The 23673-nt window shown below is 48.5% G+C and overlaps 1 protein-coding gene across 3 annotated transcripts in view; it reads left to right on the forward strand.

The window, feature by feature from the left end:
• Window positions 1-9173: 9173 nt before the first annotated feature.
• The window catches only part of Grip2 (glutamate receptor interacting protein 2), an 82380-nt gene continuing 67880 nt past the window's right edge, over window positions 9174-23673 (forward strand). For all 3 annotated transcript variants that reach the window (XM_057774403.1, XM_057774411.1, XM_057774420.1), the window contains exon 1: window positions 9174-9379. In XM_057774403.1, coding sequence (XP_057630386.1) covers window positions 9325-9379 — 55 coding nt within the window. In that variant the 5' untranslated portion in view covers window positions 9174-9324. The remainder of the gene's footprint in view (window positions 9380-23673) is intronic.

The following is a 23673-nucleotide window of genomic DNA, read 5'->3' on the forward strand; positions in this document are numbered from 1 at the left end:
CACTCTTGTTGCCTTGTACCCAGCTCCTGCAGTCACCATGGCTTCCCCACTGTGATGGATAATCTTCATTATCAATTTGACTGGATTTAGGGTTACTAGGGAAACTTGTTTCTTGCTACATCAAAAGGTTTGACTGAGGTAGGACATGGGCTGGGATCCTGGTCTGAATCAAAAAGAAGGAAGTGAGCTGAGCACCAGTGTTCATCTTCATTGTTTCTTGACTGTGGGTGCAGTGTGACCAGCCACCTCAAGTTTCTACTTCCATGGCTTTCTAGCTGTACCCTCAAACTGTGAGCTAATGAACTAGATGAACTAGTTCCCATGTCTCTTAAACATTTGCTTTCATGATTTTGGAGCTTAATAATCCTAGAGTCTCCATTATTCTTTTCTTTTGTGATTTGTATCATAAATTCATTGTTTAACTATACTCTTCATCCCCCACTGGCACTATGTCTTAGTTTTGGTTTCTATTGCTGTGAAGACATACCATGACCATGGTAACTCTTATAAAAAATCATTTAATTGGGACTGGCTTACAGTTTCAGAGGTTCAGGCCATTATTGTCATGGTGGGACATGACATTTGAAGGCAGACATGGTGCTGGAGAAGGAGCTGAAGGTTCTACATCTTGACTCTCAGGCAACAGGAAGTGAACTGAGATGCACTTCCTCCAACAATGCTACAACTACTCCAACAAGGCCACACCTACTAGTAGTGCTACTTCGTATGAACCAATGGGGGCCAATTCCATTCCAACCACCATACACTACCTACCAGTCCATGTTTCCTATGGACCTGCTTTTCCTCTTGTGACAATCTTGCCTGTCATTAAAAGTTTAGTTCAAATGCCACTTTCACCAGGAAGCCTCACTCAAATGGCAGCAGCATATTACTGACTCTCTCTCTCTCTCTCTCTCTCTCTCTCTCTCTCTTTCTCTCTCTCTCTCTCTCCGTGTTTTTGTATGTATTTGATCTGTGCATGTGTATGTACTGGTCTGCTTGCCACTGCAGGTTCAAGGGGAGGCCAGGGGTTAACACTAGAATATCTTCCTCAATCACTTTCCACCTTATGTTTTTGAGGCAGGATCTCTCCCCAAACCTAAAGCTCACTAGCCTAGGCTAGAGCATATGCCTGCCCTAGCCCTGCCAGAGCTGGGGTCACAGGTGCATGTTGCCATGCCAAGGTTTTATATGGGTGTTGGGGATCCCACACAGCAAGCTCTCTATCCATTGAGCCATCTCCCGACCCTCTCTTGTCTTGACATTCTTACTATTTTGCATGGCAGAAGAGACTCTGCTTTTATTACCAAGGCCACTCTTTGCTCTAAGTACTTAAAATATTTACTTAGCTAATTTCATCTTACATTTACCTGTTTCCTATTTGTTGGTCCTGCTTGCTTCCTCTCTTTTCTCTCCTCATCGGAGAGGAAGTAAGAAGTAACTGTTACTGCTGCATGTGTCCTGTGTTAGGATATCGACTACACATCGTTGGCTACTTTACCTGTTACCTTCATATTACAGTCTCCCTCTGATTCATTGGAATCCAATGCAAATTTGTACTTTCTCATATTTTCAACAATGCTAGAGTCCCAGACTATTTTAGTTTCATTTAAACTTTTCCCATTGCTGTCATGAGAAAACATTTTAACATTTTCTGTCTGTTTTGAGACAGAGTCACTTTGTGTATCCCTGACTGGCCTAGAACTTGTTGTGTAGACCAGACTGACCTCAAACTCACAGTGATTGGTCTGCCTCTGCCTCCTGAGTTCTGGGATTAAAGTTGTGTACCATGCTTGACATAATTTTTTAAATATACAATATTATCTGCAGTCGCCTTGCTGTGCAACTGAATTCTTAAATTTATTTCTCTATTTGATTCAAATTTTGTCTCTTTTTTAAAAAAACTATTTTTGTGTGCATAAGTATTTTGCCTGCATGTATGTCTGTTCACCCACATGCATGCAATCCCAGAGGTCAGAATAGGGCGTCAGATCTCCCTGGAACTGGAGTTATAGATGGTTGTGATCTGCCATGTGAGTCTTGGGAAGTGAACCTAGGTTCTCTGCAAGAGCATCCAGTGCTCTTAGCTGCCATGTCACCTCTCCAGCTCCCAATTTGTCTCTTTTAATCAGAATTCCCCAGTCCCAACATCCCAGTCCACGGCATTTACCATCTGTTCTCTGCTTTTGTGACGTTCATTTTGAGGATCCTACGGACAACTAAGACAATGCTATTTTGGTTTCTCGTGCCTACTTTGATTTCAAACTTTATCCTTATATGTTTAAATATGATTTCTCTTTAAATTATCCTGCTTAAAATTGATATCTATTTCCTTCACTAATTTTGGAAAATTTTCAGTCATTATGAAAAATATTAGTTCTGCTCCATTTTATTTCTTCCCTCCTAGGATCAGTTACATGGATAGCAGATGTTTTTCCTGGTCCCCAGATTTAATTTGTTTGTTTTTCATTTGTTCCTTATACAGAAACAGTTCTCTGCATAGCTGGTGAAAAACTGTCTTCCCATCTACTAATCCTCTGAAGATATGTTTATTAACCTGTATGCTCATGGATCAGGTTCTTGATGGCAGAAGATTTGAACATTTTATTTTTTTGGTTTTGCATTGATGACGTCTCATAGATCCTGGTTCTCTGATGAAATTCTTCATCATGTCACTGTCTGTAGAATGCATTGCTCTTGTCCGTTTCCCAACCTATGCTTGGAAACACTGACTACAGCAATAAAACTAAGCCTTCTCATCTATTTCTACTGCTTTTTTGGATTTTTTTCTTTCAGTCTTGTCTGTTGACCAGTACAGTTGTCAAAAACTTGTTTTTAAATTGGAAATTGGATATTGTGCATGAAACCCTGAAGAAACTGGTTATTACCTTTCTCAAGAAAAGGGTGCAGTTTTCCGTGACTGTAGACACACCAAGGACATATGACTCTATTCTAATTTTAAAAAAAAGATGCATTGAGTAAAGCAAGGTGCTGTATGTCTTTGAACCCAGTACTCAGGCAGCAGAATCAGGGTGGCTCAAGACCAGGTAGCTCTGCCTACCAAGTTAAAGCCAGCTAGAGCTACAAAGGGAGATCCTGTCAAACATAAATTAGTTGATTAGTTAAAAAACAAACTGACTTGAGTCTGTGATGAAATGCCATTAGTTGGGCCTTCCTTAGTTCCCTGCTGATTCCTGGGTCATAAACATCTAGTGGTCCCAATTGAAAGCCTAGAATACTTACTTGTAAGGCCTTACCTCCTAACTGGGCTGTGCCCTCCACTTTAGTCTCCCAAGTGTAACAAGGTTAGAGATCATTCCCTACTTCCTTTTTAGGGGGTGACAGATGTACAATCAAACTCAGGCCCTCATATGCTAGGAACTTGCACTACTGTTGAGTCACACCCCCAACCCTTGGTTTTCTGGACAGAGTCTCATTGTTTAGCTCAAGCTGGCCTCAAATGTGCAATACTCCTGCTTCATCATCTCCAAGGATTAGAGTCTTAAATCACCATGCCTGATATTCCTGCTGCTTTTAAAAGAGATTTCTGCTTTTTTTTCCTTGTCCCATTCTCCTATAAGACTTCAGAATTGGCAAACACCTAGAAGGAGCAACAGTTCATTCATGCATACCTTCTTCTGTCTTGGATTCTTGCTCTGCTGCCTTTGATTTTGGACATCAGCTTCAATATTCCCAGTCCCCCAAAACTATCCAAACCACATTAAAAAGATTGGAACCCGGAACCCTCTAGGATCATGTTCCCTAAATGGTCTCTAGGATACTGAGAGGGTTCAGGCTGTGGTCTGGCTGAGGAACGTAGGCAAGCAATAGCGAGGACTGAGCTACAGGGCTCAGAATAGGGAAGCTAGTTTCCTCTATTCTCTTCCCTTCACTCCACCCTGCATCAGGCCTGCTCTAGATAATTGCAGCCATCTTGGGACTGGGAAGATGGCTCAGTTAGTAAAGTATCATGGCACAAGCATGAAGACCTGAGTTCAATTCCCAGTCAACCATATAGTAAAGTTGGATGTGGTAGTGCTTGCTTATAACTCCAGCATTGAGGAGTCAGAAAGAAGCAGCTCCCTGAGCTCACTGGTCAACCAGTGTAGTCTAAATAGAGGTCCCAAGTCTCACTGAGAGATTCTATTTCAAAAACAAGGTGGACAGCTTTCCAGAAACAATACTCAAAGTTGACCTCTGACATTACATGCTAGTGTATTTGAAAACACACACACACACACACACACACACACACACACACACAATCTGTAATCTCAAGTGCTGAGATGACTGGGGCCCCAAGGCTGCTGTTTTTACCATGCACCTGTGGTCTGTTTCCCCTGGTGACCATGTGATAATGAAGAGAAAGGAGAGAAGTCAGCTTCTAGTCTCTCTGGCTAACAGGGTAAAGCAGAGAACTTCCCCTCCATGCTAGACTATCATGGGCTTCTTTATCCCTGGCTGGATAGTAAAGATAGCCTTTCACTGAAGGCCTAGTTCTTGCTCCGCACACTACACAATATGGCCTTGGATGAACTCCTTGCCCCTTCAGCATCTGTACTTGCCAATAGCTGCAGAAACCAGGGTTAGAATGAGGTTCTTCGTAAGAGGTTTTTCTTTGGACCACTAGCTCCTGAATAATGACACTGAGACTTTTTATTAATTATGGAAACTTGACCTTAGCTTAAGCTTGCTCCCAGTGAGCTCTGAAAACTTAAGTTAACCTGTTTATATAATCTACATTTTGCCGCATGGCTCTTTAGCTCTCCCCAGTACCATATGAATGACTTTCCTCAGTACTGTCCTCTGTGTCTGGTTGGTGAATCCCCCACCTCTCAGATTCTTCCCAGAGTTCCTATCTATGCCTGGAAGTCCCACCTATTCTCTCCTGCCTAGCTATTGGTCATTCAGCTCTTTCTTAAACCAATCAGAAGGTGCCTTAGACAGGTGAGAGAAAACAACAACACATCCTCACACAGTGTGATCAAATATCCTGCAAGAGTTCTTTCTGGATCGGGGCACACGGAATGCCTCTTCAAATGTTACCAACCAACCTCTTACCTACTTTTGTCAGAACCATACTGCAAGGTTGGGAAAGGGGGAGCTATGAGTTCTACTTTCAAGGTGGGTAAACTGAGGCTCAGATGGATGCAGTCTGGGTTTATGTAGCAGATGAGCTGATCTGTCGGCATGCTAGTTCATGAGACCAAAAGCTTTGGTTCAGTCACCCATATACTCTAGTATGGAAGATGGTGGCTCACACTTAGTAGGTGTTCAATAAGCGTCCACATGGTGAATTATGAAGCAATGATGTGAGATCTGGGTCTCGGTTATGTGACTACAGAGCCTTTGCTCTTTTGAATGCTCAGCACTGTCCCCGGTTAGACCAACACAAAGATCTGGATTATGTTGCAGAAGGCCAAGGGCATACAAGCATGTAGACTACCAACTGTGTGGTGGCAATCGCCAGCAAAGAATGAAGAACAGCTAGGAACAATGGGAAAGCCGGGCCACACTCAGTTCCATGTGGTGCCTTGTACAGGAACTGCAGTGAGAACACAAAGGCTGCTGGGAGCCTGCTGGGTCCTGCAGTAATTGCAGAGCAACTCTTAGTGCTGACTGCAGGTATACTCACCCAGAGGGCCGGCCTGTGCTGGGTGATTGCTTTTGCCCAGGGTTCTCTGAACTTCCGGGTCTTTTGTGGGTAAAATGGTTTGGGAGTACACACCCCAAAGTATGCACATGGCTATAAACTGAACACATACACTTTTGTCAATCCATGTCAAATACAAGAAAAACTTCCCATTTGATTTTTACATTAGAAAAAGATAACTAATCTTTCTCTGTCCTGGTGTTTTGCCTCAGCCCCCTCCAACTCCGTCCCCAGGCCCAATTCTCTCTACCCACACCAAAGGCTGACATATCCCCCAAACTGCCGTCAGAGTTTAGAGCTCTAATGCACTGCCCCTGGCCACCAGAGCCATGTCCCTCCCTTGTCTGCCCAGGGAACCCTGGCCGGAAGGCCTGGAAGCCAGTCTGGGCCGAGGGTCTGTGCCCTCTTGGAAATGGCCTTGTTCTAGTTCCTGTCTGCAGCAAGTCATGTGGCTGTCACCAACCTTCCGGCAGGGACATGCTGGGACCTACCTGCTCAGAAGCCTAGGTTGTGTAGGATGTAGATGTGCACTGTGCAGCATGCATGCCAGCTGCATGGGCTGGAAACAGGCTTTTTGATCAGCTGGCTCCCGACAGCTTTCTCCCTGCGGCTACTGTTCTTCCAGGTACCTCACACTTCCATAGTGTCTTCTCTATAAGGCCGGCAGCAGATGTTTTATTCACGTGAACTCATTCAACCCTCATGCCAACCCCTGTAGACAGGGGTGACTTTACCCTCTTTTACAGAGGAAACGACTGAAGCCAATTAGAGAGTCACCAGAGGCCACGTCCCAGTTTGAAGGACAGGCGGCACTTTGCCCCTTTACTTTTCCTTCCATTTCTGTTCCTCTGAGTACAACTGATGTCAATAACCCCAAGGATTGAGATGTTTCTAGGGATCCTGGGCTGCTCTTCTTTCTGCCCCCATTACTATGTGTATTGCAGTGGGGTTCTATTCACAGCACCCCATTTTAAGTCAAAAGTATGAGAATACCTGGAACACCACTGGCCTGTGGCCCATCATAGCTCAGCTGCAGCTTACTGCAGTTGTCAGGTCGCTTCCCTCACGGTTGGGACTGACACAGACTGGGTACCTTACCACTTATGGCTGTCCAGAGCAAAGAGCAAAATAGTTTTTTTTAAACAGAGTAATATATGTTGTTTTCACAGCATTGCCAAGTCAGGAAGTCCCGAGTCGGCCCATCCTAACTCAGGGGCCATCCGTGACTTACCACCCTGCTGTCATTTGCTTCTTGACCTGCATTTTAAAGGCGTGGTCCCCAGAGTGGCATTCATGGGAAGTGGAAAGACTTCAAAGGGGTGGAGTCCAGAGGTCTTCAGGTCATTAGAAGCATGACCTTGTAGGAGCTAATCTGGGTCTTGCTTCCTGCTTTTCGTTCTCTTCCTTCCTAACCCTGAGAGTTTCTGCTAAGATGCATGTCACCACAGGCCCAAAACAGCCTGGCCAGATGATCGTGGCTGAACCCTCCAAACCTGTGAGTCAAAACCAACATGTTCTCTTGAGAAGTTGAAGACTTTTGTTGGAGTAACAGAAAGCTGACTAGCCTATCTCCCAAACTGGGGAGGGAGCAGTGCCCCCTCAAGCCACCTTAAAGGACCCGTTCCTGCTCAAGTTGCAGATGCCAGGAACCAGCAAGGAAGCCTCCAGAGGACCCCAGTTATCATCTCTTCCTCTCTGACTCTGAACCCTGCCCCACCTATTATATCCTTGTAGAATTCTTAAATGTCCTTTGTGCCCACATTCCTGCCTACAGAATTTATAGCCATGGCCAAATGGCTATTTGATATGACACGCAGTGACCCATTCAGCCAATAGGTCCCTGAAGACCCTTCCCACACAGGCTGTTCTGCACCCTGCCACTGCCAACCATGCAGCACCCTGAGTGTCCTGGCCTCTTTTGGGGACCGTCCAACTGTGGGACTCTTTACCTCCCCCATCAACAAATCCTCCCCATCCTCTGTGGCACTTTGGCACACTAGCCATAGGGACCACCATTCTGGGTACAGATGGGAGAAACCGCTGTCCCACTACAGGGAGACTCACTTCCTTTTTGGGTGCACAACCCTTAGGCCTAGTTCTGGAGTTCACTTTGCAAACTTGAGTCTGGCTGATCTCTTCCTCCCTGACTCTGCCTCAGGCCTTCTGACTGAAGTGATTAATGGTTCAAAATGAATACCTGTCTGTGATGAGATCAGTCAAGGGTTATTAGGAGCACAAACAAATGACAAACATATGTGTCAGACTTTGTGGGTTGTGCCGACTGGGGAACCTTGGGGCTTGGCAGACCTGGATTTAAATGTCAGTTCTGTTAGCTCCTGGCTGTGTGGCCTTGGGCAGTGTGCTTAACCTTTCTGAGCCCTGGTATCTTCGTTTGCTAAATGGGGCCAATTACAGCAGGTTGAGGATCAGGCATCACACTCTTCTGAAGGCAAGACTTCTGAAGGCCAAAGTTTAAATGGCTCGGCTGATAGGATAAAGCTCCTGCTTCTACCATGCAGTTGCCTTCTAGAATGCAAACTCCTGGCACCAGCCTGACCTGACTGCTGGGACATTATGGTGTTCTCAGATTTGCGATTTCCCCACAGGCCACACAGTTTCCAGGTGACAGAGGCTGCTCACCTTTCCATCACTGGCTGGGATAGACTGCTCTATGCAAGCCCCCTCTCTGCTGACCAGAGAGACCCTCCTGTATCCTTCGGCTCCCCTGAGGATGTACACCTGACTATTCTAAGCTGTTCCTCAGAGCTGAGACGGGCAGAACTCAACAGCCGCCAACGTGACTGAGTAGAGCCATCCCTAGGTACAGAGTCAAACCCAGCAGACACCCTCCCCCTCCACACACCACGCCCCATCCAGCCTTGGCAAACTTCAGACATGTCTTACCCTTCCTGAACCTCTCTGGCCTTACAAGATGCAAGTCTCAGGCTTCCTTCTAGAGCTGGAGAGACCCAGGTCTTAGGACATTGATTCATTTAGCAGTCAGCCATTTATTCCCTTCATTAATTTCCTCATTGATTATTTTTTGATCTCATTCATTTATTCCGTCATTTATTCACACCCCTTCAGTCTATTTATGCACTAGTTCATTCATTCACCCGTCTATTCATTCATTCATTCCACCGAGCATCATTCATTTCTGACCAAAGCCATTCATTCCTCATGCATGCATGCATTTATTCTCCCATGCATTCATTTGTTTACTCTTTCATCCATTTATTTATGATGCAATCATTCATTCATCCTTGCGTTCATCTCTTCATTCCTTTACTTACTGATTCATTCATTCATGCATGCACATATGCATACATCCCCCCACACATTCGTTCATTCATGAATTCTTGAGTGCCGAGTGCTGGGGCGGGAGGCTGGTGCTGGCAGGTTGCGGGTGCGAGGCCCTCCTCCTCCAGGTGCCCCTCCCGCCCGACTCCCGCGCCGCGCCGCGTCGCTCCACCCCGCCCCCGCCGGGAAAGCGCGCGCTCTCGGGGAGCCGCTGCTCAGCCGCGGGCGGGCACGGAAGCCGGAGCGAAGCCGGCGGCATCTACGAAGCCGACCGCCCATGCCCCGCGCGCTGGGCCCGCGGCCTCCGGAGCGCTGCGCTGCGCCCGGCCCGGAGGGGCAAGGCCGGGTGGAGCCGCCCGGTGGCTGCGGGGATGCGGGGCTGGCGCAGGAACCTCGCGTTCTGCCTGCAGCGGCTGCCGGACGAAGGTAGGACGCGGGAGCGGAGAGGCAGGACGTCCCTGGGGCCGGAGGGTCACCGCGGGACGCGCGTTTTGCACAGAGCGCGACAGGACCGCGGTGCGCACAGCCGCAGCGGAACAGGGCCATTAGCCGCCACGTGCCTCCTCCTCCGCGCCGCCCACGGGGCCGGAGCGCAGCGACCCCGATCCCTCAGAGCTCGGCACCCAACTTTCCTGTGCACTCCCGGCCTGCGGCGCTGCGCGCACCCGGAGCTCGCAGCCGCCCAAGTTACAAAAAGACTGGCGCGGATGAGGGTCCCTGCCGGGATTCCCCTGCCGCAGCACTGCGTCGCGGCACCTCCAGACTGCCCCTCCCCTTACCTGTTGTCTGCACGGGCCCCGCAGGGTAGAGGCTGAGGGTGAGGCGGCAGTGGGAGGACACGCGCCGGGTTGTCACCGCCAAGCAAAGTTTGGGTTTGATGCTAATTAGGAATTGCTAGGACCGCGAGTCCCGGACCAAGAAAGGCAGAAGGCAGCTACCACCCCCCACCCCCTATAGCTCACTGGGTGACACTGGGTGACAGGGGCACAGCTTCACACCTGCCCCTACCTTTAACCTTCACAACCACCTCTCGGGGGCGCTGCGATCCTTTCCACTTTACAGGTGAGAATGGCCTCAGAGAGGTGAAGCCCGTTCCCAAGGTCACACAGCCTGGAAGTGAGGATAGTTGGAATGTGAACTTAAATCTATGAGACCCAAAAGCTTTAAGTGGCTTTCGGCCCCCAAGTTTAGTCTTGTACAGTCTCATTGGAAAGGATCAATTTCTGATGTTTTGTGGAAGGAGGAGGCCTGGGGAACTGGACTGCTTATCTGTTCTGCTTAGACCCCCACATCAAGCCTGAGTTGGTACCTTTGATACTTACGGGCCTAGCACTCCGAAGCGGAACTGCAGACCTGGGCACCTTCGGGACGCAGAGGGGCAGTTTCTTCCTAAGGCAGAGGAGGGCACACATAGGGAAGTCAGTTGGGAGTATGAAAGTCCCTCAGGGAGTCAGCAAACCAAGAAGAAATTCTAGCTTCATCGGGTGCACATCACCCACCTTTAGACAGATAGGGGCTTTCTGGAAACAAGAGCCACTTTGACTAGGTTGCCCTCATTCTGAGGCCTCAGTCCTGACCAGACACATTCCCCAGAGCCAGCATTGAAGTGCACAGCTGTAATGTCCTGGTGGGGAAAGCAATGCTCTCTTGTTCAGCCCTTCTGGTCTATGTGCACACACAGGCCTGTGGCATGACTCACATGTGCACAGGTACAGTACAGGGATGTGCATGTATGTACAGGTGGATAGTAGGATATGGGGTACAGATGAGGCCTGTGACACCAGAGAGGGACACCTGTGATAGCTTTGGGGGCCATCTGATGGACGAAGGCCATTCCCTTGGTGACAGGCAGAACTCAGCCTTTGAGTATTTCCTGGAAAATCTTCACTGGGATTGATCCTTGACCTCAGCGCTCCAACACAGGGTGGCTGGTGCAGCCATCTCCAGGCAGGAAATTACTATTACAGAAAAAATCTCTGGCTTTCTCTGGACTGCAGGAAAACTGGTCCCTGTGGGCCTGCCACTGATGAGAGGCTCTGAAATGTGAGTCCCACTGGACAAAAGGCCGAGTGGTGGGCAGTCAGCTAAACTGAGAACATGAGAAATACAGAGACAGGGCCCCTGGCATCTATCAGAGAAGAGCTTTATCCAGACAAAAGGATGTTCTGAACGAGACTGACTCCTCTGGGTACCATGCTGGGTAATGTAAAGCCTTGGGGAAGAGGAGCAGGCTTGGGGACCAGACTCAAGTCTGCCTAATACCACTCTCCTTGTTTGCTGAGCTATTGCTGAGATAAACACAATAACCAAAAGCAACTAGAGGAGGAAAGGGTTTATTTTACTTATAGGTTAGAGTCCATTATAGTGGGAAGCCTGGGCAGGAGCTCAAGGCAGGCATCTGGAGGCAGGAACTGACAGAGACCATGGACTACTCCTTGGCTTGTTCCCTGACTCATGTTTACTTGGCCGATATAGTCCAGGCCCACCTGCCTAGGGATGCTACTGCTCACAGTGTCTGGGCCCTCCACCATTAGGAGTCAAGAACTTCCCCACAGACATGCCCATAAAGGCAATTCCTTCATGGAGGTTCCCTTTTCCAGGTGACTTTAGGCTTGTGTCAAATTGACAGATGAAGCTAACCATGACAGCTTCTCTAAGTGCCAACTGTGTGACCTTGGACATGCTAATCACCCCCTTTCTTTTTCGCAATGCTAAGCATTGAACTCCTGCATGCTCCATAAGCTCTCCATCCTGTTTTGGAACTTAAGTTTTCTCATCCCATCCTGCAGGTATTATGAAGAATTCCTGCTGTCTTGTCCTAGTGTAGGAACCAGCACAGAATAGGTCTTCCTTCCTGATGGATGCAGCTGACCTGATCTTAGATTTGGGGAAACACACACAATCGGTAGAGAGCTTGGGACCCAGTGTGGATTTTGTGCAAGGCTCTCCATTGCTACTATTTGGGGGGATCCACAGGGCCGTATCTATGGTACGGCTAATTGATCCACTGCCTTGCACTCAGAGGTTGACTTAAAGTGACAGGACTATTCAGCACCGTTTTTTTGAACCTGGAGTAGCAACCAGGTTCTTGGAAGAGGGAAATACATGGCCATGCAGTTGCAGGGAGCATTCTGTGATTATTGCTTCAAGATGCTCCTCTCTCTCTCTCTCTCTCTCTCTCTCTCTCTCTCTCTCTCTCTCTTCCAGTGAACCTTCACCCTGACCTTCATGCTCCTACATGGCATGTTCTTTTCCATTCATTGCAACAAATGCTTCATGAAAGACCCCCCATACACACACACACACACACCTGGGGCAGTGACTGTGTGTTTAGAAAAATAAAAGTTAGTCTTTAGCTGAAAGTTGCTCCAGTTTGCTAGACAGCAGATGTGCAAGGTTCCCAGTGCTTGAAGGATGGTACTGAGAGATGAGAAGAAGCCCTGTGCAACCCATTGAGATGCTCAGCTGTGTGCCACCAGCATCTTCCCCATGTTGCCCTAATTTGGGTTGCCCCTTTGCTGGGGCTTCCTGCTCTCTGACAGAGTTTTGAAATGTTAGCCAGGGCGTTATCAGAAGTCATCACACTTCACCTTCTCCAAATAGATGGGGAATGAAGCAGCCAGTCTGTCCAGAGCTCTGCTCTTTGTGTGACAGGTCCCACCATGAACAAAGACAGGGACAGATAAAGAAGTGCTCAAGTCAGAGTGGAAGGGACAGCTTCAGAATCTTCCTTGAAATGAGTTGATTTGTCAGGGAGATGTACTGCAAAGTCCTAGGGAAGGGATTTCTTCAGGCAGGGCACATGTGATCAAGGAAGGTAACTTCAGTTATCTAAAAAGTAAGAAAGTCCAGCCAGGCCCAGAGCAGAGCAGCAGTGAGTTTGGCCAGGAACAGCAGGCACAGAGAAGCATGGGTGTTCAGGGGTCGTGCATGTTGGACAGTGTGACTTGAAGACGGGAAAGGAGGCAAGAGGGAGAGATCTTGAGATGCCAAGTATCTAGTCCGTATGGCAGGGACTTTTTGGTGAGAGCTTTGGGAAGACTTAACCCAGGGCTTGGACTGGCTACACCGATAAGTAGGATCCTCAGTAGTGTGAATAGCAGCTGGGAGAAACATCCCAAACAGAGATTTGACACAGTACTGGGCAGATGTGGGAAAGCAGTAGAGGCGGCTACAATAGGCCCAGGGCGGCTCCGGGAGCTGTCCAGGGTGCTGACAGGAGCGTGCCAAGTGTCTGGCGTTACAGGCTGTTAGGATGGCATGCAAGTGCGTGTACACGCACACGCCTGTGTCCTGTGGTACCCAGCTAGCTGATGTGTCCCTGTGTCGGTTACCTAGGAGACAACGGGAAAGATGATAGGACGGAATGTGATTGGCTACTCACTCCTGCTGCTCATCTCTCTGTCAGACCTGCAGGCAGGGGTTACAAATGGTCCTTGTGGGCATGCCAAATGCCGGAGAGAGCCTCGGATGCTCACAGCCCCAGGCCCTCCACATGAGTGTGGCTGCCAGTGCGTGCCATGCACTCAGCTTGAACAAAGCGGCATCTGGAGCTGATGGACGTCCCGCTGTGAAACATCTGCTCAGGGCTTTAAATCAGGTAGAAGGGACCCGATAAATTTAAGAAGAACTAGCCAGACTCTGGAAGGGATCTTTTGTTTGGTTTTAATAACTGCAATGTCAACACACAAGCTGATTTTAAATGCCTCCTTGGGCCTCCAAAAATGCAAATAAGGCTTTGAACGGCGGAAGTTATTTCCCATGACGAGGCGGGTGATGTCAGTGAGTGGCTGCCCCGCCTCCACCTGGTCCGCTGGGTGGTGTGAAGCTGTGATTGGGCTTTTCTTCCCCGCTCCCCCGTCTTTAGAACATTTCTTTTTCTTGTACATTGTGAGCGAAGGGGCATAAGAGCCATATTCTGCTTAGAAAGGTGTTAGGGGGACAAAGCTGTGGGCCATCTTTCCGTAGCAGTCAGGGGTGGGGGTGGGCAATCATTTAAACAACTCAAACAGACAAAAGAAAACAAAAGGGAAGTCAGCTGTAAGGCCACAGAAGGTTTGCCCTGCCCATCTTTTCTCCCAGGGTGTGCTTCAGACCCGGCAGGAGATGAGGCCATGAAGGAAGGCAACAAAGTCTTCTCATGTTCCTGGCTCCTCTGTCCTAAGCTCAAGTTTTCATGTGCCCATAATGAGATGTCTCCGCCTCTTTCTTATGTTTAATGAGAACAATAACAAAAAATTTCTTCCTGTAGAGCCAGCATGGTGGTGCATGCCTTTATTCCCAGTGCTTGGGAGGCAAAAGGAAGCAAATCTCTGTGGTTTTAAGGCCAGCCTGATCTACGTATGAAACTCCAGGGCAGCTAAGATTATATAGCAAGTGATACCTTCCAGTCCTCGCCTTCTCCCAGTTCTTCGCTTCGCATGCCATCCCCTCAGGCTGTCTGATGGGCTCCATTTAAATGGCACATCTGGGTAGCTCCCACTGATTAAACTCCTGGGGCCTGGACGTTCTCAGAGACAAGACAGGAGTCCATATAGAGGAGCGAAGGGAGTCTAGGGCTTCTGCACTCTCTGTCACCTTCATCAGACTGGCCTTCCACTCTTCTCCCATCCCTTCCTTGACCTGTGCAACTGTCCCTTCCCCGAACACCCATCTAACACAGCAGCCCTAGACCTTTGCAACTGTCTCCCTGCAGCTCCCAGAGGGGCCGACTTCTGTTACCCACCTTCTGCTCTATCATATATGTATCATGCCAGCCACTATCACGTCTGTCCTCTATTTTGTGAGATACTCAGCTGCTCCATAACAACCCACAAGATGGAAGACAGAGGGACTGTCTCCAGGGAGCACCTGTTGTGAGCCGGGGCCTGGGCAATGCTTTCTCACACTCTTCCTGTGACGTGATGCCCCCAGGGAAGACAGACAGACAGTGAAGCCAGATGAGGGAGACCACCTGTCTGGGCATCCCTGTTTAGCTGAGTGTTCTCTTCACAGCCTTGTGCAGCTCCCTCCCCAGGCCTACTCCTACTCAAACCTCTGTTCTAGACTACCCTGTGGGGCTGATTTCAGTCCCAGCAGTTGTCCCTAAGCTGTGTGACTACATTTGATGGCTTTGCCTCTGAGTGCCCTGTCTTCTCTGTAAAGTGGGAGTATGAACAGTCTCTAGGCAGAGGAGCGGTGAGGAGCTAGAAAGGTGAAGGTGGGAGAGGGGGAGAAGTCAGAGCCTAGCTCGGGAGAGCAGAGTAGAGGACCAAATATCCTCCCGTTCCCCAGGACCACGAGATTGGGGGCCAGAGACCAATCAATGCATTCTTCTCTATTGCAATGGGATAAAGTCATGTCCTACCATCTTTAAATTTTATAATCAATTAAAAAAACCCTTTCTCTGTGTGTGCACATCTGTATACACATGAGTGCTGGTGCCCGTGAAGGTCAGAGGCCTGGGAACCCCTGGAGCTGGAGTTACAGGCAGTTGTAAGCTGCCTGATACAGGTTCTGTGAATCAAACCCAAGTCCTCTGCAAGAGCAGCCAATGCTCTTATCCGCTGAGCCATCTCTCCAGCCCCAGATACTTTTTAAAAAGCTAATTAAAATAATCTTAGACAGAAACCCCTTGTCTTTTATGAACAAAAAAAGAATAAAAATATCCTGAAAGAAATAAAAACAAAAAAGAATGCCTCGGGCCACATAGCTCCTATGGTTACTTGGTTTGCCCATCAGGCCTCAGTTTCCTCCCCAGGAAAAATGGGCAGATAACCTTCCACAAGGAGGCGGCATGTGGGTGCAGAGAAATAAAGCAGAAGAAGAAATGGCTTGGAAGTCACAGACCAATCTTGTGGTGGGAGGAGAAGGTGATGTCTGGCAACCCCAGATCAGGGACCAGGTGAGGGGAGGCTAAGCAGAGGTGGCTCCCGCGTGTGCTGCATGCCACGCTCTGTGTGCTTTGCAGATTAACTGTTAGTTTTCACAGCAACCCTACGAAGCAAGAACTTGTTTTGGTTGTTTTTGGCAGTGCTGGGATGGAAGCCAGGGCTTTGTATGAGGCAGGCAAGTGCACCACCATTTGGCAACATCCTCCAGCTTTGGTTTCCTGAGACAGGGTCTCATTGTGTAGCTGGCCCTCAATTCTCCTGCCTCTGCCTTCCAAGTGCTGAGATTACAAGCATGCAACATCATACCTGGCTGAGGTAGGCACTATTTTTAATCCTGTTTTTCAGATGAGGAAACTGAGACAGAAGGGTTGAGTGACTTGCAAGGGTGCATAAAATGAGGATGTGGGCCAGAACCCAGGCTGCAGGGCCCAGGGTTTGCTTTGCACCACACTGCCTTCACCAAGGTGTCCTTTGGATGTGAGCATCCTGTCCTAGAGGGCCTTTCCTAGCTTGGGGATAGGTTTTCCTCTCCAGGACTGTGGTCTGTAGAACTTGATCCCAGGACAAGGAATCACACCTCTGGCTGGACCCTGTAAACAGAGGTTAATTCACCAGGCCAGAAGAGCAAAAACGGTGATGCTGGCTGTAACGCGGGACTTGTTTGACTCTCTGTGGCTTGATAGATCATCTATTAACTTCAAATGGGAGGAGAGATTTCACACCGCTTGAAAGACATGGTGCATGTCTTTGAGCTTACACTCTTGCTGTCTGTAGGGAGAAATTTTACCACACTCCCCACCCAGCCCTATCAGCCACCTCTCACCAGCTCAGCCAACAGCACACTAAAGGAATTTGGACTTCCGTCTTTCTCAGACATTTGACAGGTGTACAGGTGGGAGAGTGGCATTGCCAGAAAGCTTCCATTGTTTTCTGGAGGGCTGGGAGGCAAGCAGACTTAGGGGGAACACTGAAGAGCCAAATTAAGAGCAGCACTTGCGGGGCCTTATTCACATTCTCTATGCCTTGCCACAGCCTTGCCAGGCTGAGTTGTCAGCTTATTATCAGCTGAGGAAATACATAACCAGGGGTTTCTCCCTCACTTGCCAGTTTCCAAATAACCACTCTGAGGCTTATATTAATGATAAAAGTTTGGCCAATGGCTCAGGCTTATGTCTGGTTAGCTCTTACGTTTAAATTAACCCATTTCTATTAGTTTATATTTTACTGGAGGCTCCTGGCTTGTTACCTCATTTCTTGCAGCTTGGTGTCTCTTGGCACCTCTCTCGATTTTGCTTCCTTTCTCTCTGTATTCAGTTTGGCTTCCCACCTAGCTATATTCTGCCCTGACATTGGCCAAGGCGGATTTATTCATCAGCCAATAAAAGCAATACATATTTTCAGTGTACAGAAGGACATCTCATATCAGAAATAGAGACCCCCCCAAAGGCCAATTTCACAAGGGAAACAAACTGGGGGAAAAAAGGAACCAACAAAGGTTAAAGGCGTTTTATGACACAAGAAGCCACTCACAAGGTTCAGGCTGCCCCCTAGGCCAGGAAGAAGTGTTTTTGGAACAGGACACTGGCAGAGGAGAAGATAATATCCTGAGTGCAGAAAGATCCCTCTGGTGGAAAGAGAAATCTAGGCAGTAGTGAAATCTGTAGGGGGAGTTATTAGCAGCAATATGGAGAAATGCAGATGGCCAGGGCAAAGAAGAAAGATGGGCACTGCATCATCTTTGGTAGTTGTTATGGTAGCATGGGGGAGGCACTCAGAAACAATAGCACAACAACAACTTTCTTAGAGGCTTTTTATTTATGTGTGTAAGGGTTTCGACTGCAGGTATGTCTGTGTACCATGTGCATACAGTGCCCTCAGAGACCAGGAGAGGGCATCAGATCCCCCAGAACTGGAACTACTTACAGTTGTGAGTCACCGAGTGAGTTTTGGAACTGAACTTGGGTCCTCTGCAAGAGCAGCCAGTGAGTGCTCTTCACCACTGAAGGAACCATCTCTAACTCCGTAATAGTATTTAGAAGTTTTATTTATTATTGTGTGTGTAGGTACACATGCCAAAGCACATGTGTAGGCCAGAGGATGACTTTGGGGAGTCAGTTCCTGCCTTCTGCCTTTGCATGGGTTCCAGGAGAGGAACATAGGTCATCCGGCTTGCATTGTTAGGTGGCAAGGACCTTTACCCACTGAACCATCTTAATAGCCTCAGCACAGTATCAACATACAAATTCACAGTGCCTAGTGTTGGCAACACCCTGGGGGAAGCAGGTATTGACATCACAGTCAGTAGAACCATGTTGGAGGGGATTGGACAGTTACCTGCTAATCTAGAAAATACTGATATCCTTTGGTCCTCACTTCCTTTCCTAAGTATTCTAGAGAACTATCTAGCACAAGGGATGGGATGAGGAGATCTGTTTCTATGTGTCTTAGTTACTTGTCCAGTTGCTGTGACATAATGCTCTGTCCAGAACCATGTCCTTACCTCTCCAATGCTGGGGAATCACAGTAAACCATTTCTAGCATGCTTTTCAGGACATCTCTTTACCTCAGTAAGCCACTGCTGATACTTTCTTGCCCCATTTTTCCATCAATGCTGCCATGCCAGCCCATGCTTCTATACTCTGCTGTAAGATCTGCTGTGCCCAGAGACTGGCTAAAGCAAGAGAGTGCACCTTTGGGATTGGCGTGGTGGTGCACGCCTTTAATCCCAGCACTCGGTAGGAGGAAGCAGGTGGATCTCTGTGAGTATGAAATCAGCTTGGTCTACAGAGTGTGTTCCAGGATAGTCAGGGCTCCATAGAGAGACCCTGTCTCAAAACAAAGAAAGAAAGAAAACCCATGAGCGAGTGCATCTTTGAGAGGCCATGGGTGACCAACTGCATCCCTCCCTGGCTTAAGCAGCAGAACCACCAGTACCCAGTACCACACAGTTCTTGAAAGGCTATTCAACCTTACACTGCCTCTTTTCATTTTTTAAATTTTTATTTTTTATTTATTTATTAAAGATTTCTGCCTCCTCCCCGCCACCGCCTCCCATTTCCCTCTCCCTCCCCTAACCAAGTCCCCCTCCCTCATCAGCCTGAAGAGCAGTCAGGGTTCCCTGCCCTTTGGGAAGTCCAAGGACCTCCCACCTCCTTCCAGGTCTAGTAAGGTGAGCATCCAAACTGCCTAGGCTCCCACAAAGCCAGTATGTGCAGTAGGATCAAAACCCAGTGCCATTGTTCTTGACTTCTCAGCAGTCCTCATTGTCCGCTATGTTCAGCGAGTCCGGCTTTATTCCATGCTTTTTTAGATCCAGTCCAGCTGGCCTTGGTGAGTTCCCGAAAGATCATCCCCATTGTCTCAGTATGTGGGTGTTAAATTTTTATTTAAAAATTGTTTTTATATGCTGTATTTTGATTATACTCTTTCCCATCCACTATCTCCTCCTAGATCAGGCCCTTCTCCCTATTTGCCCAAACAAACAAAGAACAAAAAATGAAAATCAAAACAAACTAAAATAACCTATTAATAGAAAAAAACAACAAAAAATGAAAATCAAAACAAACTAAAAACTGTTAATACCAAAAAAAATAAACCAAAACAAAATGTGACACAAAAATAACATGGAGTTTGAGTCTGTTCTGTGTTGGCCAACTGTTCCTGGGCAGGGAGCTGCCCTGGATGGTGGCTGATACACCCAGTGACAGTCTATTAGGTTGTCCTGCCTCCTAAGAGTGACTTATTTGGTAGGAAGTGGACTCTCCTGCCATTTAGTGGCCCTGGTTGGCAAGTGACCGTGGATCCCCTTTGACCAGTTGCTCAGCAAGGTAGGGACCTCAGCCTGGGAGCAGGGGGATGCAGGCAGTGAGATGGGCTCGTGTGTAAGGCACTGGGACTTCCTGCTGGGATTTCTCTAACCCCAAGAACTGGGGAATCCTATCAGGCAGAGAGCCATCCAAATATCCATCCTTGTGAATTGCTTCCGCCTTCCTGTCCTTGGAGGTAATTTATCCCAGGGTGAGGAATGAATTCTCCCATGATGCCTCCCTGCCAGAGACCCTGCAGTTTGAGATTTACAGCTAGCCTTCTGTGCAGAGGTCTGGACTCCAGATTGATATCAGAGTATAGAGTAGCTGCTTGGGGTTGGTAGAGTCTTGGGTGGCAGGCGGCAGGGGCAACAGTATTTCACTGGGAGGCTGGGCCAGGCTGTAAATCAGCAGGCTGCGGCGCTTCCCCCAGTGATGCAAAGGGATCCTGGAAGACCACACCAGACAGCACTTAAGACCACCCTCAGAAGCCTCTCATTTTGACTCTCCTGGGTTCTAGAAGGGGAAGTGCGGTACTGAGGGGAAGGAGCGATGGCCAGGGGTCCTCTGAGTGGGTCCTTCAGTTGTTTTCTTCCTTTAAGCGAAACCAGCGGAGCCACAGACCTCACGTGGAACGACTGGTTTTTGGTTTTTGACGTTTTGAGACAGGGTCTCACTATATTGCACTGGCTGCCCTGGAACTTGCTTTGGAGTCCAGGCTGGCCTCAAACACAGAGATCTGCCTGCTTCTGTTTTCCAGATGTTAGGATTAAGGTCGGGTCACCATGCACGGCCAACTCTGAGTCAAGAGCCAGTGATTTGCTGGGACCATAGCAGTGACGAAGAAATTGATATCCCCAGCCAATAGGAATACACAGGCTCAGCTAATCTACTAGGGGTTGCGGGGGGGGGGGGGCACATCTGTGACGGAAGGAAGGCAAAAAAGGATATCAAAAGCTTCCATTGGCATTTTATTTTCTTGTCTGCTTCTGTGTGTTATACATGACACACTATGAAGGGGTGTGTGGCTAATTAATAACATAACATACACATAGGACGGTGGAAGCATCACAGATATCTTTTACAGGTGAGGATTTAAAGCCAAAAACGTTGGGGGACCATTCCTTGCCTACCTGCAGGACCTGGGATCTTAGAAGGTGGAGGATGGGGCTGGCAGGGGATGACTCAGTAGTAAAGTTCATATCCTGCTCTTGCAGAGGACTCAGGACATTGATGTCCCAGCATCCATTGTCGGGTCCAAAAGAAACAGGACAAGTGGCTAACTGTGGTGCCTCTTAGCATACAAAGCACTTGCTGACCTTCAGGTTTTCTCAGTATCACAGCTACCCTGGCACTGCTTAGTTCTCCTCACCCCACCCCTACCCTGAACTTCTCTAGCTCATGGGCTTCCCCTCCCCTGCTTCTCATCTCCCCTGCCATTTCAGTCATGCACTCTCTTGGTTCTCCTCTTTTGTCTTCTTCTCCTGCACCTCTCTTTCGGTCTCTTTTGCCCATACCTTTATCTCTTCTCTCTCCCCTACCCCCTCTCATGGTTAAGGCCAGCCTGCTGGCCATGTTCATGTCCTACTGTCCTACTATTCCAGATGCCTTTGACAGTTCTCTCCCTCCTATCTATGATAAAACCTTCCCCGCAACCGAACCTTGGGGCATTCATGTCCTCAGTTTACACACCTACTGCCAAAACTCTCAGTTTATACATCCATGTGATTCATGTCACTACAGCTCCAGGGGATCCGATACCTTCTGGTTCTGAGGGCATTTGCACTCACGTGCACATACTCGCACATAGACACGTACATACACAAGATAACCTTCAAAATGTAAAAACAGAAAAAGATCGTTTGGGTAGTGAGTCCATGATTAAGTCCTAGTGACTTTCCAAGAAAGGGAACATCCACACCCACCTCCATATGTCACATGATCTCTACGGCTTTGGGACTTTGTAGCAAAAGGATGAGGCTCCTAAGGCTTTACACCCAGAACTGTGAGCTAAAATGGATCTTTTTTATAAGAGCAGTAGCCTCGGGAATTTTATCATAGTCAGAGAAATTAATGCCTGTATACAGCTGAGGAGCTGGAGACTCTGGAAGCAAAGAGGTTCGCCTGATTCCATCTTGCAGGCCAGTAGCACGGCTCTTTCTTTTCCTCTCTTTCTGACGAAAAAGGAAAGATCATCTTGCAAGGGGCTTGCTGGGCAGTTAAATCTTGTAAATAATGAAAGACGTCAGCAAACAAGAGTGGCTGCCATGGCCATTTCCCACAGGACAGATAGGTTCCTGAGTCTCTGACCTTTGGCTAACATTAAAATAAAAATCAGTCTTTTGTCATGGTGCCTTTCAGATTTGGGATGTGGCTATTGTTACTGAAGACCCTCGTGACAATAAAGACCCAGCACCCCCTGGGCACTCTAGCGGGTACTGTGTGTGTCTCTGTCACACCACACACAGCCCTCTAATGTTTGCTGTGCCTTTACAGGCTTCCCAAGGTCAGCATGTTCCTGGGTTATTAAAAAACCCTTCTTGTTGTAGTGTGCCCCATTGGGTGACCATACCGGGCATGGTTTATTTACCAGCCTCCCTACAGCTGGGCACTGAGGTTGTTTACAGCCCTGCTTATAAAAGCCGTGAGAACGGCCTGGCATGTGGCTCCTCGCAACTTTCCCACAGATGTTAATTCTTGTACTTGTCATTTTTAATGGCCACATAACCGCCAAGAGCATTGTTCCTCATGTTCTAGGCCATCTCTCCCTCTCCTCCTATGTGGCCTCCCCTTCCTCTGTGGGAATGGACCCCTCGCTCCTAGCACCTTAAACAGGGAGAGAAGGTTGCAGATCTGTCACCAGGACACTTGTTACCGCCCCCATCCTGCATTTGGGCCACCCTCTTACTGCTCAGCTGGCCTGGCCTGGGTGCAGGAATAAACTGAGCCTCTGCCCTTGTGGAACAAGGCAAGTGAGCTGGGCAGGGGCAATGAATATGTCTTCTCAGAGGGAGAAGAGCTGCTCCAAGACAGGGAAGGTGGTCCGTCAGAAAGCGTGACATTTGTGCTGTCACTAGCTTGGGGAAGACTGGAGGGAGGATGATTTTCAGCGGTAGGAGCAATGGTGGCCCAGTACTGGAGCAAGTATGTATAGCTGGGTATTTGCAGGATGGGGGAATTGAGGCCACCATGTGTTCTAGTGAGCTGCAGAGTGAGCTAGGAAGCAGGGGTGAGGCCCCCGATCTAAAGGCAGGGCTGAGTTCCATGATACAAACTTCTGCAGGGTTCTAACAGGCACTGCCATGTGATCTGATGGCTTGACTGTCACCTCCCACCTGTTGCCCCTTCACTGATGGACCGTCCACTTCCTCAAAGGGAACAGCAGTGCGATCCTGGAGGAACGCACTGAGGGCTGGGGGTGAGCCAAGGTGACAGTGGGGCCACCCATGCCATTGGTACCTGAGAGCAGTTGCCGTAACTGCCTATGAGGGAAGGCAGGGTCTGTGTGCTGCACATGGCTACCCCAGGCTACTTTATGGTCCTTTAAGTCTAACCAGCCTCCTTGATGTGACTGACTCACAGGGCTTCCTCCAACAGGTGCCTTGTGGCAGGGTTAATTCATACATTTTTGGTCCCTTTCCCCATTTCCTTCAGTCTGAGGATGCCCACAGAACTGCATCTGAGTTGACCTGTCCCAGTGAAACACAGCCAGTCCTGTCTCCCATAGCTGTAAAGATGACAGGCACCTATCGGGGCTCTCGGGCGTCCACTCCAGAATGTTGAGTCAGATATCTTGAAAACTGCTCTTACCTTGAACTCTTTGTCTTGTTGGCTGGAGGGTGTGAGTGAGCCCTGCCTCAGCCCCTGCCTGTAGGTACCCTGGATGGAGGTGGAAAGTGGCCCCTCGGGAACAATCAAAAGCAATTGCCGTGGTTCCCCACATTTAATTTAATGAAAAGGCCGTGCAGGAAGGCAGAAGCAGCCAGGCAGGGCCTGTGGGCTGAGGGCAGGCATGATTCCAGGGAGATTTATGGTGCTTCAT

Source organism: Chionomys nivalis, chromosome 1 (assembly GCF_950005125.1).
Source record: "Chionomys nivalis chromosome 1, mChiNiv1.1, whole genome shotgun sequence".
Taxonomy (NCBI): domain Eukaryota; kingdom Metazoa; phylum Chordata; class Mammalia; order Rodentia; family Cricetidae; genus Chionomys; species Chionomys nivalis.